At 51.4% G+C, this 17,039-nt stretch overlaps 7 protein-coding genes across 7 annotated transcripts; 3 read left to right on the top strand and 4 right to left on the bottom strand.

Moving 5' to 3' along the window:
* Positions 1-73: 73 nt before the first annotated feature.
* Positions 74-4,759, bottom strand: HO133_010943 (uncharacterized protein; the record flags this gene model as incomplete). The annotated part of the gene is made up of 1 exon (XM_037301792.1): positions 74-4,759. The coding sequence occupies one exon, from the start codon at positions 4,757-4,759 to the stop codon at positions 74-76; it is 4,686 nt and encodes a 1,561-aa protein (XP_037153426.1).
* Positions 4,760-5,607: 848 nt separating this feature from the next.
* HO133_010942 (uncharacterized protein) lies at positions 5,608-7,471 on the top strand (the record flags this gene model as incomplete). The annotated part of the gene is made up of 3 exons (XM_037301791.1): positions 5,608-6,300; positions 6,388-6,757; positions 6,828-7,471. 3 exons carry the CDS (start codon positions 5,608-5,610, stop codon positions 7,469-7,471), a joined length of 1,707 nt encoding a protein of 568 aa, XP_037153425.1.
* A 364-nt stretch (positions 7,472-7,835) lies between these two features.
* On the bottom strand, positions 7,836-10,221 carry HO133_010941 (uncharacterized protein; the record flags this gene model as incomplete). The annotated part of the gene is made up of 3 exons (XM_037301790.1): positions 7,836-9,674; positions 9,739-10,026; positions 10,096-10,221. 3 exons carry the CDS (start codon positions 10,219-10,221, stop codon positions 7,836-7,838), a joined length of 2,253 nt encoding a protein of 750 aa, XP_037153424.1.
* Positions 10,222-12,829: 2,608 nt separating this feature from the next.
* On the top strand, positions 12,830-13,911 carry HO133_010940 (uncharacterized protein; the record flags this gene model as incomplete). The annotated part of the gene is made up of 2 exons (XM_037301789.1): positions 12,830-12,987; positions 13,281-13,911. The coding sequence occupies 2 exons, from the start codon at positions 12,830-12,832 to the stop codon at positions 13,909-13,911; spliced, it is 789 nt and encodes a 262-aa protein (XP_037153423.1).
* A 406-nt stretch (positions 13,912-14,317) lies between these two features.
* On the bottom strand, positions 14,318-14,746 carry HO133_010939 (uncharacterized protein; the record flags this gene model as incomplete). The annotated part of the gene is given in 2 exon segments (XM_037301788.1): positions 14,318-14,434; positions 14,450-14,746. 2 exon segments carry the CDS (start codon positions 14,744-14,746, stop codon positions 14,318-14,320), a joined length of 414 nt encoding a protein of 137 aa, XP_037153422.1.
* A 145-nt stretch (positions 14,747-14,891) lies between these two features.
* HO133_010938 (uncharacterized protein) lies at positions 14,892-15,542 on the bottom strand (the record flags this gene model as incomplete). Its single annotated transcript, XM_037301787.1, has 2 exons — positions 14,892-15,378; positions 15,427-15,542. The coding sequence occupies 2 exons, from the start codon at positions 15,540-15,542 to the stop codon at positions 14,892-14,894; spliced, it is 603 nt and encodes a 200-aa protein (XP_037153421.1).
* Positions 15,543-16,370: 828 nt separating this feature from the next.
* On the top strand, positions 16,371-17,024 carry HO133_010937 (uncharacterized protein; the record flags this gene model as incomplete). Its single annotated transcript, XM_037301786.1, has 1 exon — positions 16,371-17,024. The coding sequence occupies one exon, from the start codon at positions 16,371-16,373 to the stop codon at positions 17,022-17,024; it is 654 nt and encodes a 217-aa protein (XP_037153420.1).
* Between the last annotated feature and the right edge of the window lie 15 nt (positions 17,025-17,039).

Genomic DNA, 17,039 nt, shown 5'->3' with positions numbered 1-17,039 from the left:
CATGCGTTGAACTCTAAAACCACTTGATAGAGTCAACCTTTAAATCGATGCCAATACATCACTTTTTGGCATCTTACTGCTCGACAGCCATCAACACATCAAATGCCCCCGTCCCCACCCTTCCCACCTTCCCCATCACAATCCTCGCACTCGGATTCTTCAGATCATCCCAATCATTCTCGAGCACGGCATCCTTCAAAAACCCCAAAGTAGTCTCGAAGCTCATCTTCATGAATGGACTAACACTACTCTTCAATCCCATGCGATTAAACGGCGTAAAACCGCCAGCCCTTGTCATGACATCTGCGATCAGGTTCAAATGCCGCATGTCGACGCTGATACCGTGGCCTTTGAAAATGCCGTCCATTTCCCGGATGATGGTTGCACGGCAGGCTTCGACGCCATAATGGTCGAGCATGGCCGCGATGTCGTTGGTGAAAATGCGGTGCGGGTCGAGGATGGATTGGTATTCGTGCATGGCGGGAAGATTGACGCCATCGGTTATGACGATGGGGACCTTGATTTTCTCGCCCGTCGCCGGGTCTCTGCCCTCGTCATGTGTGTAGGTGCAGGTTCCCAGACCGGGAATGGCTTGGATGACAGCGTTATGGCAGGCGTTTTCGACCAAAGGGAGGAGGAGCAATTTAGCGGTTGAGACATCATATTCGAATTGAATTTCGCACCACTGGGCTGCGTGATCATCGAAGCTGAACTGCGTCACGTCCGAGCTCTTCTCCTGGATCCTTGACAGTCGTGCTTTAGCCATGTCCCTTCTCTTCCCTTCGTCTTCGCTGTCATCTTCATCTGCCTGGCTCCTGACTTCAGCTTGCGATTCGCGCGGGCTTCCAACAAAGCCTTCGTCCTCCATCTCGTCTGGCATTTCTGGTGTTGCTCTTCGTTGTGCTTCTCTTTCGATTGCTTCTTCGCCTTCATCTGGCGCCTCATAAGAGATGGCCTCGGTGCGATTTTGCTTCTGCTTGTTGTTGGTTGCATCATCATCCCCGTCGTCATCTTCATCATCCTCACCACCCTCAAGGTCTGCTTCTGCTCTTGCGGGAGCCTCCTCCACGACGCCTGAGGACTTGCCAACTTCGGGTTGAGCAGCGCTGTGCTTGAGCAGCTTGGCATCGCCTTTCCGGGTGAGCTCCTTCTTAATCAGCTTGGACAGCAGGGGTATGAATTTGATCTCGATCGTGCGCAAAACATCGACGGGGGAGATGGCATAGGTTTCGCAGTACTCTTTGGCGGGAAAGAAATCGAGTCGGACATTGTAGATCTTCGCCCTTGCAAACCCTATACCTTCTCCAATAGACTCGTTGACGCTGACTTCGTCGATGACTTCTGCCATCGTAAGCTTCGAGATCCCTTTCGCAAATCTGTGACCAGCATCTTCATCAATTTCTGGGATCAAATGCAGAGTCATACGCGGTGTAGAGATCGATCTGCTGGCAGTCATGACAATTTCGCGGAGCCGTGGAATACCTAATGTAACGTTCTTCGCAGAATGTCCAGCCAAATGAAAAGTGTTGAGCGTCATTTGGGTCGAAGGTTCGCCAATTGATTGTCCAGCAACAACGCCCACTGCTTCACCAGGCTCGATGACGGACTTCAGGTACTTGATATCGACTAATGCAGCAAATGTCTTCTTCGATATTGGTGCTTCGGGAGCTTTCTTCTTGTCTTTGAGCAGATTCTCTGGATTCGCGTCGCAATACTTCTTCAAAGCCGTTGCAAAGCTCTCTGATGTACTACCGAGAGAGCTTCCCGGGTCGAAGAGCGCAAGACAGGGGTCCACAACATTGATTCTGCCGCTTTTCTTGACCTTCTTCATGGCAGTCTTGTGATACTCGGCTGCTCCCTTATCCGGAAGCTTAGCATATTCTTCTTTTATGTTGAGCTGCGCGACGAGCGAGAGATAATTCTCAGCTAGAAACTTAAAGTCTGTGAGGTGGTTCTGCTTGGTTACATCGAGTCCATCTTCTCCGTACAAAAATTGAATCATGCTGCCGTCAGAATCCCTGACTGAGCTATCATATTCCGTCTTGAGGCCTTCCATTCCTTTGATCAGACAGCGCTGGAGGTAGCCTGACCTTGAGGTTTTAACAGCAGTGTCGATCAATCCTTCGCGGCCAGCCATAGCATGGAAGTAGTACTCCTGCGGTTTGACCCCTGTGAGGAAACGGTCGGTGATGTACCCACCTGCTCGCACATTTGTCTCGAAGGGCTTGAAGGATGGCAAGGTTTTACCACTAACCATGACGGGAACCCTTTTGCCTTCCAGTACCTGCTGCCCCAGATTGCAAGAAATGAGATTTGCATTGACCGAAGTACCTTTTGCCCCCGATACTGTCATCGCTTGCATTTGGTTTCGAGGAAATGGTTTCTGCAGTCCACTTGGCAAACAAGCCGCTGTGATGGCACTGGACAACTTCGCAGTCTGTGAGTTACAGACTTGATCTAGACCTGTCTGCTTCTCCTCATCACGCATCACATCCTCAAGACGGAGTCTTAGCTCATTGTCATTGGCTTTTGTGCTTCCGTCGAGAGTCACGTATTTGGCAGCAACTTCCAGGCCGATCGTGTTCGCCGCTTGCAGCTGCTTGCGACGTGTCTTCTCGCCGTTTTCGGTCAGCAACAGATCCTCTATGCCGCACGAGAATGCTCGCATATTCAGTAACCGGGTCAGAAGCCTTCCGAGAATGCTGAGGAGCTTTCCAGCGATCGTGTGTCCGTACGCTTCGTATACTGCGTGAATGAAACCCCCTCCAGTGGGCCCAAGATGAGCCTTATCTAAAATGCCGCACAACAGTTCTCCGCTCTTGATAATAACTTTGTCCTCTTCCGACCCTTCTCCCCATCGGTCCTCCTCAGTTTTTGACTTTCCGAGAAGTGTTAAACCAGGATGAGTGATGGGCGTAACGTTCTTCAAGACGGTGGTGATGATCTGCTTTCCCGTCCACAGAGCTCGGGGCTTCACAATTGCTGGAGAGACGGTTTGGATTCTGTCTGACGCCATTTGGCTATCCTCTGGTCTCAAACAGCCGTAAAGAAGTTGATAGTAGTCTTCACGATCAAAGAAAGTGTCTCGATTGGTCAGCCATAGGCCCATGGAGATATGATCCTGGATAAGACCTCTTAGCGGTTTGCCTGCCGTTGCAGCGAGGTATTGATGATCTGTGTCCGCTATCTGTAGGGCTTCTGCTCTTGCAATTTCGTTCTGCGGAAAATGCATGTTCATCTCATCACCATCGAAATCAGCATTATAGGTGTTGCAATTAGCGTAATGCATGCGGATAGTCTTCTCCCCCGGTAGAACACGAGCACGATGAGCCATGATGGAAGGTTTGTGCAGGGTAGGTTGCCGATTCATCAAGACGATATCTCCATTGTTCAGATGCCTGTGGACTTTCTTGTTTCTTGCGCCAGTGACACTTGCATTTGACGGAGCCAGGAGCTGATTTGCCAAAGCTTGCCGTTCTTCGAAGTTCTTGGTCCGAAGATTGATGACCTGACCGTTTTCGTTCTCAATAGCAGCAGCACCCGGCCACTTGTCAACGCCGTTGAGGACGGCCTCTTTGAGCTCATAAAAATTGTGATTCGTTACTGGTTCCGGATAAGTCAACTTCTTCGCGAACACAGGAGGGACTCCGATCTCGTTGGTTTCGATATTAGGGTCTGGAGAGATGACACTTCTGGCAGCGAAATTGACTCTCTTCCCCATCATGTTCTTCCTGAATAAACCTTCCTTCTTCTCGAGCTTCTGTTTGATACCATCGGCATTCTGCTTTGCAGCAGCACCTTGAATGGGATTTCGATCACTATCAATCAGGGAATTGACAGCTTCCTGCACCCGCACCCATGCGTTCTGAAGGTCTACCATGTCACGTTCTTTGTACCTAGGGTCTCGCGCAGAAAGATCATCTATCTCCTTGCTGATCTGACTTAGGAGCTCGCAGGATGTAAGAATGTTTTTATACAGCTGATTCTCCTGAGCTTCAGTAATCTCGCCATCGCCTGTCTTCGCCTCGGGCCGGTATTTGTTCGGTGGCACGAGGACGGTTTTTATAAAGAACATATCCGCAGAGATCGGATCAGTACTTTTTGCCGCTTTATGGTTGTACACAAGCTCCATGAGTTCCCTTTCCTTATGGAAGAGCTCCGAGACAGAAGCTTGTATCTCCATAGCGCTAACATACTGATCGGATCCAACGTCCTTCACTTTGATCTTGCTCGGTTTCAAGGCTGCGGACTCCTCCAGAACTGCAGTAGGCGCTGTCTCTGTCTCAACTTCCAGCATATCGATGTCCTCGCCCTCTTCTTCTGAAGTAATCTCGTCGGAGTCTATGACGATCCCTTCATCAATATCTCTCTCCTCGCGTTTTTGTTTTCGTGCTTCTTTACGCTCCTTTGCAGCCCTGATGAGCGGATTGACTACCTTGAATCCACCCTGCGCCATCTTTGCTTTGTCTCTCTTAGCCAGAGGCTTCCGGAAGATCTTGCTGTATCTGTCTTTGCGCCAGCCAGGCGATACACCTTTACAATTCCCGCATGTCTTTGGTTTTGTGATAGCGGCAAGGAATTCCTTGATTATAGCTCGCCGGACTTCAGCAACAGCCTCAATTTTTTCTGACGCAGCCGCGACTCTGCTTTTACTGCCACCTTTCTTCTTGATTGCGCGTGTGACAAACTCGTTCCTCCGCTGCTTGAGGGTCTCCTCGTCCTCTTCCTCGGAGTCTTGACTGTCCCCGTCTGCCTCCATTCCTCTGATCTTCGATGCTGTTGATCTGAGGTGAATGTTTTCCAGCTCTTCGACTTCCTGTACCAAGCCATGCTCTATGAGCCTCAGCTTGCATGTAAATCGATCAACCTCTGTCCGAGGTAGCTTTAGGTGTCCGCAGTAAACACATCGCGCTCTCATTAAGCGCAACACCTGATCCATGAAAGTGACATGATATACCGGGGCGGGTAATTCGATATGCCCGACATGGCCGGGGCAAGAATAGGTATTCAAGTGGCATGTGGAGCACCTTTAGAATGCTGTTAGCAACGAAACCCTGCCCAGATCTGGGGAAATTTTGAAACTCCTTACGGATAGTCACTCCATGCGCCTAAGGCAGCATCATATAATCCTCCAGGTACGGGGTGCAGTAGGGTATCGAATGTCGTAGGGTTTTGGACTTTCTTTACAGAAAGGGCTCTGATGTCCTCGGAGGAGAGGAAGCCGAAGTCTACGCTTCCAATGCAGGAAGCAATCGGCTGTGAGATATTCATGGTGGTTTGTGTCTTCCATATCATCTGTTCGGACATACAATGACGGAGCCGTTGCGGCGAGCTTGACACAGAATTTTGTGGGTATCCGGATCAATGTTTTGCCGAGCAGCAACAATCAGACCGCAGCGCCTAATACTAGTAGGGTCTAGTGTAGGGCCAGGCCATAAGCATGGCTTGGCATTCATCCAAGTGAATTCGACTAAAGCATCCTGTCTTCTTGAATGCTTTCTAGCATTGCACCTTCACATCATTCTAACGACTCCTGACTGGTTGCAGCAGACTTAAAACGTGAGTTGCTCTTAATGTTGATTTACATCTCACCGCTAGATATACAACATGGCAGACACCTCCTCAAACAGCCTAAAGAGACCTCACGATGACCTCCACAACGACAAAGGTGCTCAGAAGAAGATTCGATCCAATAATGGCTCTCCGGCGCCTGTGCCTGGTGCAAATGCAGCCAATAAGCCAGATGTCAGCAAGATCCTCGCAGACGCAAGGGCAAGAGCTGCTGCCGCGGCGGCGCGGCTCAAAGCAGGAACAAACGGCGTGACCCTTGCTCCGCAGACATCATCGCCTGGACCAGCAACCTCAGCTATGTCAAAGCTAGAACAGATAAAGGCCCGAGTAGCCGCTACGATGGCGAAAACCAGTGGAGTCTCAGAGCAGCGAACGGCTTCTCCGGTTTTTCAATTCGACGATGGGAGTCTTCAAGCGAAAGGCGGCTTAGGAACACAACTACATCCTGCGCTTATGGAGAACGCGAAACAGGAGTTCAGACCTTCAAAAAGCAAGCAAGCAGTGCAGCCTAAAGCAGATCAGACCTCGAAATCGGGAAAGGCGAAGAAGCAATTGGACCTATCCCTTCCGGACCCCACCGAGACTCGCACTAACCCCTATTTTGATGCCAGCCTAGGCTCACATACGGCGACGCTGAAGGCGAGGAATCGGAGGGATTTAGCTTTCAATGTAAAAGGCAAATATATCCAGCAGGGCGCGGCTCTACGGAGGCAGCGAGCTCTTGAAGAAGTGGGTGTTTTCCTCTTAGTGTTTTCCAAAGCCGTACCACAGTTGCGTCTTAACGAAGGGATGCTGATCGCTGGAAACTTTTTGCAGATGAAATTGAGAATCGCAGCCACCTCCAAGAAAGCCCTGGAAAAGGGAGATCCTTCGGAGAAAAACTTCGTCATTCTGCCGCCTCCAGATGTTGAATGGTGGGATGAGAACATCGTCAAAGGGAAAGATTACGGTTCTGTCGGCGACGATGGGCGTGGCTTTGACTTGGATTCTCCTGACACTATCATTACCCTCTACGTCCAACATCCGGTGCTCTTAGAACCCCCTTCTGCTAGTCAGATGCCGGCCCCCCGTCCAATGTTCTTGACTCCCAAAGAGCAGGCGAAGCTTCGAAGACAGAAGAGGATGGAAAATCTCAAAGAGCACCAGACAAAGGTTAGACTTGGGTTATTGCCTCCGGACCCACCAAGTAAGTGTCCCCTCACAGTCTCGCTTCCTACCTTCCAAAGGACACATGCTAACCCGAGGATTTCTCGCAGAGGTAAAGCTCAAGAACATGATGCGCGTGCTTGGAGAGGACGCCGTCAAGGACCCAACCGCTGTCGAAGCCAAAGTCAACCGTGAGATTGCCGAGCGCGCTCACAAGCACAATCAGATGAACGAAGACCGCAAGCTCACAAAAGAAGAGAAGCATGAGAAGCTAGAACAAAAGAAAGCCCAAGATGCCGCAAAGGGCGTTTATCTGACGGTCTACAAGATTGACTCTCTGGCAAACGGCAGGCTTCTTTTCAAAATCTGTAAAAATGCGGAACAGATGAGTGGAACAGGTCTATGCCTTTCGTCCCCCGCCTTCAGCCTTGTACTATTTGAATCGGGGGAACATAGCGTGAAAGCCTACAAGAAGCTCATGCTCAATCGTATAGATTGGACCGAAAACTCAATTCCAGCAGTCAGGGAAGGAAACCAAAAGGCTCGCGCCGCTTGGCTTGAGTCCCTAGACGCTGAAGGCAACTTGAAGGATTTGAGTTCTAATAAAACTACCCTCCTCTTTGAAGGGCAGCAAAAGGACCGCGCGTTCCGCAAATGGGGAAGCAAGAGCGTTGAGACAGACAAGGAGGCGATGGATGTGCTGGCAAGGGCGAAGATGGAGAACTTTTGGACTCAAGCGAAGAGTGTGCCATGAGTGCAGGATATGAGCGAAGAAAAAGAGTGCAGAGCGCCTGGGGATGTCTTGAGCAATCGAGCGTGAGATTGTATCAAGCCGAAGAATTCTGGACGAGGACAGAGATTAGAGGAGACGTTCCATCCATATGAAGGCAATCGAGGGTGGAAATGACTACACAAAAACTACAAACCATTAGCACACATCAAAGAGCCTTCAATCAGACCGCCTAGATTTTCAAATTAGTGGTCGCACTCGTATTATCAATCTTAGTAATCGTCTGTTGGGACAGACCACTTAAATGAGGGAGAATTTGTGATTTGATATCTTCTAAAGCTCAAGTCTGAGAACGAAATCCATCTGAGTACGCTCAACCCACCAACCCTCACATAGCAAGTGTCCCATCCTCAACCTTGCTAAGTATAATACCCGCCATCAGTCCAGGAATATAGCGCCTCCCCTCCACCCACTGCCTAATCAGCGGCCTGATCTGCAACGCAAAAGCGCTGTCCGGACCACCGGCAATCTTCATGGTCCCATTCTCCCCATCGAAAATAATACACTCCTCGACCTCATCACTATCATTGCCCATATTCAGAGACAACGCGACCTTCCCGTTAGGTTTAAAATCCGTCTTCCACCCCAGCAAGCTGAGCACCGCTTCTCGGAACTCGAGCGATTTCTTACCAAAGATCTCTTTGAGGCGGAGCATGCGCTTTTCCTTGTCTTTGACTTGCTGTTCCAACTCCTGCATCTCTAGGCGCAGGCTTTCCAGAGTACTATGGGGAACGACTTTGGTGCCAGCGGCGTCATAGCGGGACTCGAGTTGGGCGAGGAGGTCTTTGTTTTCTTGTCGTAGGGTTTTGAGGGTGCTTAATTTTGTGGTTCCGAAGGAATCGGTTGGGTTTGAGCTGAGGGATAAGATGCGCGTTTTGGCGGATCGTTGGAGAGAGGACAGTTGTGTTTGCAGGGCGGCATGTTCGCTTTGGAGGAGGGCATAGGTGGATTGCGCACTCGAAAGAGCGTCTTGCAATTTGCGATTTTTGCGTGAGAGTTGGCCTAATTGGTGATCGTCTGCATCTTCCTCTCTTGGGCGCTTGAGTGGGCTTTGCGGTACAGCAGGTGCGCGCTTTTCGAGAGTCGAGAGCTCAGTGTTGAGGGTTTGGAGTTCGGTGCGGTGTTGGTCGACAAGAGCTTCGAGGTCCGCGATACGTTGAGATTTGATGGTATCGAACTGATTCTCGGAATGATAGGTCTGCTCTTCGCTGTCGAACGTGCGTAGTTGCTCTCGGAGTAGATCAACCTCCTTGACTGCGAGGGCCCGCTGCCGCTCAAGACGCGTCTTTGCTCGACTGTCATTACCACTTGCACCGCTACTGCGTAGCTTCTCCATTTCAGAATGGATCTTGCTGCGTTCTTCCTCTAGGCTCTTGATAATCTCATCCTTCTCCAAAAGCTCTGGCTGTACGGCTCCTATCCTTTGCAAAAGCGACGCATTCTCCAGTCGCTCCTTTACAAGAGCTCTAGCCATGTCTTCAGGTGAGTCAATTTCAATTTTGCCAGTCCCACCTTCGTTCTCAAGATACGACGTCCATGAGCGTCGTTCATCCTCGAGTATCTGCCGCTGGAGCTGTGCTTCCCTGAGCTTCTTCTCAATGTCGCTCATCAGACTGACTCTGTTCTCCAACGCTCTCTTCTCTTCCTCCACAACTTCAATGGCTTTGTGGACACGGCGGAAATGCTTCAACTCAGCATTTTGCTCTCGATTCGTAGATTCCAATTTCCTGATATGCATTACCTGCTCGGAAAGCTCCCTTTTGATAACAGCCAAAGTATCCGCATCAACAGTCTGCGCTTTGAGCCTCAGGATCTCGCTCTCGAGCTGTCCAGTCTCAGTCTCTCGCTGGGAGAGCCTCTCTTGTGTCGTATGTAGAGCCGAGTCTTTATTCGCCAAGTCATCCCGGAGAGCGCTCAATGTCTTCTGCAACGTGGAATGCTTCGACTCGATTTCCTGCAATTGATGCTTATGCTGGCGACTCAGACCTTCGAACTCTGTCTGCACCTCCTCAGATTCTTCTTTCGCCACCCGACCCTCTTCCTGCGCCGTCCGCAGCCTCTTCTCGAGCGCGTTCTGCTGATTGATGGCTTGGTCTTGAGAGTCCTTCAGCTCGCGCTTCAGGGCGTCGTATTTGTAGTTGGGCACGTGTCTACTGCTTTCCTCTGCCTACATGACAACCCCCCTTCTTAGCAATCGTAGATTGCATTCATCTCGCAGGAACCTAACGTACCTGTGCCTTTCTGAACACCTCCTCAGCCTTGAGTTGTACATCTCTCAGCTCCTTATCATGTCTCAATTTCGAGAGCTCCCTCTCCTGCTTGAACGACTCTAACTCATACTGCAGCGTCTTGACCTGCGCTCTTAGATCCTCGTTGCCGATATCTGGCTTGGCGGCTTGGGACTGTCTGAAGCTCTGCCCCAATGGCTCCCGCTGCCCAGACACTGAGGGCGCAACTACAGAGTTGCCCGCGAGAAAGTCGTAAGTCGGTTGGGTATTAGCGATACGACTTTGGGCGATCTAAGAACCTTCGTTAGCATCATGCCCCTGCATTCGCGCCGCGACTAAGAGGGTCAACGAGCAACTTACCCTCGAGTTCGCCATAGGAATGCCTGTTTGGCCGCCCCCAGCGCTCGGTCTCCTTGAGCGCGATCCTGATTGTTCAAATGCTTGATTACTACTGCGCCGAGCTTGGCGCAAGGGTGGAGAGCTCATCTCTAGAGTTCAGCGCCGGTTTTGACGCGCTTTGGAGGTGCTCACTTGAATACGAAACGGATACTCCCTACTTTCGCCTGATTCGAGATGGGTTCGGCGCGGTTTTAGCGTATGGATAGGGCATCGCGCTAAGCCGAATGCGTCCCGATATGGGATCCTTACCTAAGTAAGGTAGAAGACATTGTCGCTAATCTGTGTCAGGCCCTTGTTCACTCCTCGGACCTCAACACTCAGTGCCATCCTTATCTCTTTCGTCTCTGATTATTCTGCCCGTATCTTTCGTCTTACCAAGAAAAACGGGAGGCATGTCGATGCTTTGATATGGTTGGTGCCCGCACGAGCAATCGCTGCGTTAATTGTCGAAGACGGAAAAAGAAGGCATGTCTCCTTTCATCTCTAGAGGTCTTGTCCAGTCGAAGATTGACTTTTTCAGTTGTTCAAGACGAAATTTACTGAAAGAACAGCCAATCTAGTGCGGCGAACAGAAGCCGTCGTGCTCAGAATGTGTTCGGGCAGGATGAATCTGCCCAGGGTATAAGACTTCGTGGAAGTTCGTGGACGAAGCTCCTCGATTGGCGGAACACAATGCTAGAAGACAATACATTTACGATGACATTGATCAGAACCTGCAGGAGGAGGGTGTGAGATTTGATGGCGCAGTAATCGTGTGGAAGACTTCCACTTCTCCCCATGACAAAGAGTGCGCTACGCACGCCTGAGGTACCTCGATATCTTGAGAGTAATCCCCTTGGGTTATCGCTGGTGTACTGCTTAGAGAGCAAGGTGAAGGGAACGTTGGTTCCTTTGTGGCTTGTTGGGTCATTCTTTCAATTTGTCCCGGCTCGCATGGGTCGCAATGCGGTCCTCGACAACGCGGTATCGTGTCTTTGTGGCATCTATTGCTCTCCATTTAACTCTCATACTGGTGTTTACCAGAATTACGTCAGAGCTGTGTCCTCTTTGCGCGGCTGTCTTAGCGATACGTCTCTCCGGATGGAGTCAGAGACTTTATGTGCATCAATTATGCTATAGATGTGTGAGGTGAGTTTTGTCCACGCAACGTCCATCGACCAGAAATACGGCTGAATGTAACTGACCTTTTTGAGCTCGTTGTTAATGTCGATAGAGGACAATGGAGTCAGCTTGCACATGGAACGACCGCTTTTCCCTCTTTCGTGGCGTGCACGGATATACATGTGCTTTCGACCACTCAATGCTAGAATCTCAGCTGAGTGTTATAGTATGTACCACATATACTAGCCCTATCGTTTTAAGGTGCGTACAAAGTCTGCTGACGTCTATTCTTTCTGATATAGTGTAGTCAGTCCTTGAAGTCCAAAGAACATTGTTTCCTACGCTCCCCAGGATGGCAAGCTCTCATATTACAAAGTCCAGTCTGGCCTTTTCAGAACTTACAGTCACAAATTTTGGGCTTACGGCCTCGGCTCCTTATTATTTTAGTCGACTTGCCAAGCTTGGTCGTACATTGTTCGAGGATTTCTAAGGATCAGATACATCAGATGCGATGGGATGGTCGATTAGACTCGCTGCTGCATCAAGCATCTAAAATGTCTGATGTTTTGAAGAAATGGATTACCGCCGAAGCCGAGCCCCTGTTCTTATCCAATGCCTCATCACAGCGAGTCTCCCAAGGGTACATAGAGTATCCAGTTGTTGTATCCGGTGTTTTGGACTGTGTCGCAAACACAGCACTCCTCACTATTGGCAACATATTGCGCTTTCTGTGCCATGCAAGACTACGATCGAGCGGTCTGCCGGGACGAAGCGAGCAACATCGGCTGGAAACTAGTCCGCTTCTCGACAGTCAGGAGACCATCGAACAACAGCGTCAGCGTGCAAGGACAGCCTTTGAGTTTGTTCAGGGAGAATCTGAGTTAGCTGCTAAACCCCTTGATTTTGGCTTGCGACAAAGCCATTCTAGTGGTTTTAGTGGGTCGATTGACGTTCTAGACGACGAACCAGAGGGATACGTTGATTTTGGACTCGGTGGAAGTCATTGACTATTTGGAGACTCTATGTCGATGTATGAGGTGGTCATAAAACTTGCACGGTTTGACTAATTCCTGGGCGCCAAAGATGTCTGATAACTCCTCCTTGGTGCTGATCTTGCAGAAATATCCAAGATTTGTACCGCTGTGAGGTGCCTAAAAAGGGTGTCAGTCGAAGCGGCGCAAACCTTCAACATTTCCGCGCAGAAAACACCATCGAAGCATTGTCTCCTTATTCAATGCCCAAAAGCGTGCAACTTCAGTTGTGACGACAGTCTCACCTACGCAATGCGCCGAAGGAGCTCTCCAGCTCTCTCTCTCCAACCTTACACAATTGACTGTAGGGAGAACATCAAATATTATTGTTAGCAGCCCCTCTCACAGCGAGTCAAGACTCGCATCTGCTTGAATTATACCTGTGGACGATGCCATCTTCCGCGATGACTCCGAAATGCTAAGCGTGGGGAAATCTCATTTTCGTGATCAGCATAAAGAACACCGAGTAGACCTCTGGGTAATCGAGCATGGCACTGGAGCCCCGCGATGCGCTCTGAGGAGCAAATTGTGTCACTGGCTGAGAGGTTCTGTTTATAACATCAATGGTGGACGAGAAGGTGGGTCCTTCGGCAAGTGGCAAGATGATGGTGATGCGCATGACGGATAAGGAGAGGAACGACGGTCATGCGAAGGCTGGGAAGGCTGGAACTGCGAAGGATGCAGATGAGAAATCGGAGATTCCCCAGCCACGGCGTGCAGTGTGAGCTATAGAACCGCACGGGCCCCTGACTGATGTACTCTACTTTGGGCGAACTTGATCCCTGCCGGGATGAAAGTTGACGACATCACGAGTCGCTCTTCCGGATCTCTTGAAAGAGACCTGGCTACGATAATGGAGCTTTGGTTGACCATAGGCTCAAGGTTCCAAAGCCAACCACGCAGATGTGCACCGCTGCAACATGATACGGAACCCATGACCGAGCGAAAACACTCACATTCGGTATCACAGATCGATAGACCACGTTGCAAGCTTTGATCCTTTCAAAGGCACAGTCACCGTCGGCTGCCGGGATCAGGTACTCACATGTCTTCGCTGTCAACGAGATCGGACGTCAGCCAGCGCATCACGAAGTTTGTCAGATATACTGCACCACGTCACCACAATCTAGCCAGAGGAACCAGCACGAGAGTCAAACAGTATTCGCTCGGGGCATTCAAAAAGCCTCCATCCCTCCATCTCCCAACTCTCCTCAAGGATTTCCAGACCACGCAAGAAACCCTCCAACAACTCAAGCACTCAAACACCATGCCGTCTCCTCCCGACTTCAACGAAAAAGCTTCAACCCAGCCAGACCAAGCGCAAGAAGAATCCACGCCAACAACAGCCGATCAGGCCAGCGGGCCCCAGAACGCCAACATATTCGATCTCCAGCAGACCATCGTAAGCACTGCCCCCCCCAACCTCCCTCCAGACATGATTCCCCTCTGCTACATACATCCACGCATCCACACTCGACTGAGACCGCCTACCCCACAGCGAAGATTGGAGGCCCGCGAAGCGCAGCTCGAGGCCCAAAACGCGGCCCTGAAGAAAGAAGTCGAGGGCCTGAGGACGAAGGAGCGCGAACTGCAGATGACGATGCGGGAGACGCAGATGCATCTGGACCACAGCAGGGGATTTTGAAGACGGAGGAGGGGTCGTGGAGGTTTTGGGCGAGCTACGCGTGGGTGGGTTTCGGAGTGCGAGGGTGATGGACGAGATGAGACGAGAGCAAGATGGCGAAGGGCTGATGATCACGGAGCATACCGGTCTGGTAATTATCATGACTTGGTCAAGACCTGGTCGATGAGACTCGTCCCTACCCGAGAAGCGAGACGCTCGAACAACGCACTCTGTATGCTGCTTCGAACGTTTGCGCAATGATAGTTGGATACAGTAAATCGAGATAGTTGCGAAATTTCCTTATTGCATGGTAGGCTACATGGTAAGTATAATTCTTCCCAATCAGACGCTCCAGATCTACTTATAACAGGAGCAGAAACCCAGAGTGCCAACCCACCGTTTCCTCTCGAATGCCGTGCATGCGGTATCAAACGCGCTGCTGGAGCGAGAGGCTCGGAAGCGTGCCTTGTTCCCACCGCTTTGCTTTTTCCCTCAACTCTGCTTCTTCTCCCAGCTTTGCCGCTTCTCTCTGCTTCGCTCTACCCTGAAGCCGTCTGACGCGATCGTCAACCCCGTTTGCACTGAAGTGGTGTTGCAGCCCGCCCCACGTCTTCTCCATGTTTTCTCTCGCGCGCTCAAACATGGGTCCTTCGTATTCTTGTAGAGCGTCGGCCAGATTGTCGGGTAGGTCAGCTTCGAAGTTGACCTTTCGCTTCAGCAGCACTCTTGACAGGTCCAGGGCGTCGGCCAGTGCTGCGTTCACTCCGACACCCGCGAATGGGGTCATGAGACGTGCAGCATCCCCAAGGAGAGTTACACCAGGGCGTGGTGACCATTTCGAACCAACAGGCAGCATCCATAGTGGTCTCGGAATAAGCCCGTCTCAAATCCTCAACCGCAATGATACGCTTCAGGTCGTCGTGACAATCGCCGAAACAACGTTCGGTGAAGATCTTTTGGGCGAGATCCCGTTGGTCCCAGTCTATGCCACAGTCCTTGACTCAGGTCTCAGGCTGGCGAACGGCCGCATAGACCCGAATGCTGTCGTTGCCATTTCGTTGGCAAACCAAAGCTCGGCCTTCATCAAACATGAAGCAACTCCCCTGGCCAGTGAGGTTCGAGAGCCACCATTTCTTTGCGCTGACTTCCATAGCCTTCAACTCGATCACAGAGATGCCCGAATAGAATGGCAACTGATCTGTGAGAAGGGTCCGAACTCTGGACCAGGTGCCGTCAGCACCCACCACCAGGTCGAAGCCCACTTTCACGCCATCTGCGAAACGGAGATTGTATTCGGTATCGGGAGCCTCGGCCGATTCGACGCGGATAAGCTTTTTATTCCATTGAATCGAATCAGATTGGATCGAGTCCAAAAAGATGTCACGCAACCTGGCGCGGTCGATCTCGGGTCGCTCTCCTGAATGGCCAGTCCCGGCATCGTTCGCGTCGTTCTCGTCCCAGAAGACTCTGCCATCACTTTTCACCCAACTTCATCGCCTCAGCAGCGGGAAGCGAGTGTTCTGGAAATCTTCGAACAGGCCGGCTTCGCGCAGGGCAAGCTGGCCCATTTCGCGATGCCGATCTGCTATGCCTCCTTGGTCTCGGGTGAAGCGATCCTGGTCAAGCTCGAAAATGGTACACTGCATTTCCATCGTGCTGAAGGATGCGAGGGAGCGGCAGACCTCCGGGACCAGCTCCAATTGTGGCAATGCGAGGAGCAGACATGATTGGTTATTAGATGAAAGGTCTCTTCTTGTGCTGGAAGGAGATGCAAAGACAGGCTTGAATGCTGTGAAATGTCAGGTTAGAAGGATCAAGCAAGGTTTGTCTGTTGTTTTTATATTGTATTGAAAAGGAATCGGCTTGTCGAAGGTTGTGTTCTATTGGCCGATAGCGTCCTTTGTTTTTTGTACTCGGAATTCCGGGAAACGGAATGCCGAAGCATGACATGTCTGCCTTGTTTCTAAGCTCCAGACAGTCACATTGTGCGACGAGGCAAATTGGGAGATACCTACATATTTTTGTTGAATAGACATGGGCAGGAAGGCGGTTCCGGCAAACTAGTCGTACTATCGAAGTAAGCTACCTCGCTTGATAGCGCCGGGAGAGTTGACCAATCAAACTACTTAGTTCACCGCGAAAATCGTAGTTTGATTGGTCAACTCTCCCGGCGCTATTAAGCGAGGTAGCTCTCTTCTGGATAGTACGAGTAGTCGAGTACGCTATTCTATTAGCTGCATAAAAGCCGACTTCCTATTGGCCAGCGCGCAACTCCATCTCAATTGAACTGCCCGAAACACCAAAATATCATGAGGCCGGAACCCTGTATGACCGGTGTGTAGCCGACTATCTAGCACTCAACAATTTTCACGCGGAACTTCAGTCGGACGATCCCCCTGCGCCGTGAAAATGCACACAAGAACCGTCCGCTTCCCACAAACCCCGCTGAAATCTTCTCGCCCCATCTCCACCAGCTTGCCATGTCATCCCCGACACCACCTTCCATCGGCGTCATCCTCTGTTCCTCACGACAGCCACGCGTCTGTCCCCAGATCGCAGCCTTCGTGACCGAAACCATCGAAACCCGCACTTCCCCCTCCCCCCCGGACCCGCACGCGGCGCCACCACCACCACCGCCGCCGCCAGCCCATCTCCACACCATCGACCTCGCCGCATGGAACCTCCCCCTCTTCGACGAGCCCAACATCCCCTCCCAGATCACCGCGCCGTCAGGGTACAGCCGACCGCACACCCGCGCCTGGAGCCAGGAGGTCCGGAAGCACGCCGCGTTCGTCTTCGTCCTGCCGCAGTACAACTGGGGATACCCGGCCGTGGTCAAGAACGCCATCGACTACCTCTTCCACGAGTGGCGCGGGAAGCCCGCGATGATCGTGTCGTACGGCGGCCACGGGGGCGGCAAGGCCGCGGGCCAGCTGCGGCAGGTGCTCCAGGGCGTGCGGATGCATGTCGCGGAGACGATGCCTGCGCTTGCGTTCCCGTCCGAGCGGTTTGTGCTTCGGGCGAGCAAGGGGGAGGAGTTGCCGCTGCGCGGAGACGAGGGGATCTGGCGGTCTGAACGGGCGGTGGTTCGTGAGGCGTTTGAGGAGTTGATGGCCCTTGTGTCTCGACGGTAGGCTTCGAGGGGCATC

This window comes from Letharia lupina (genome assembly GCF_014066315.1).
Source record: "Letharia lupina isolate WasteWater1 chromosome Unknown contig_9, whole genome shotgun sequence".
Classification (NCBI taxonomy): Eukaryota; Fungi; Ascomycota; class Lecanoromycetes; order Lecanorales; family Parmeliaceae; genus Letharia; species Letharia lupina.
The sequence above is the reverse complement of the archived record's forward strand: the minus strand, read 5'-3'. Positions and strand labels throughout refer to the sequence as shown.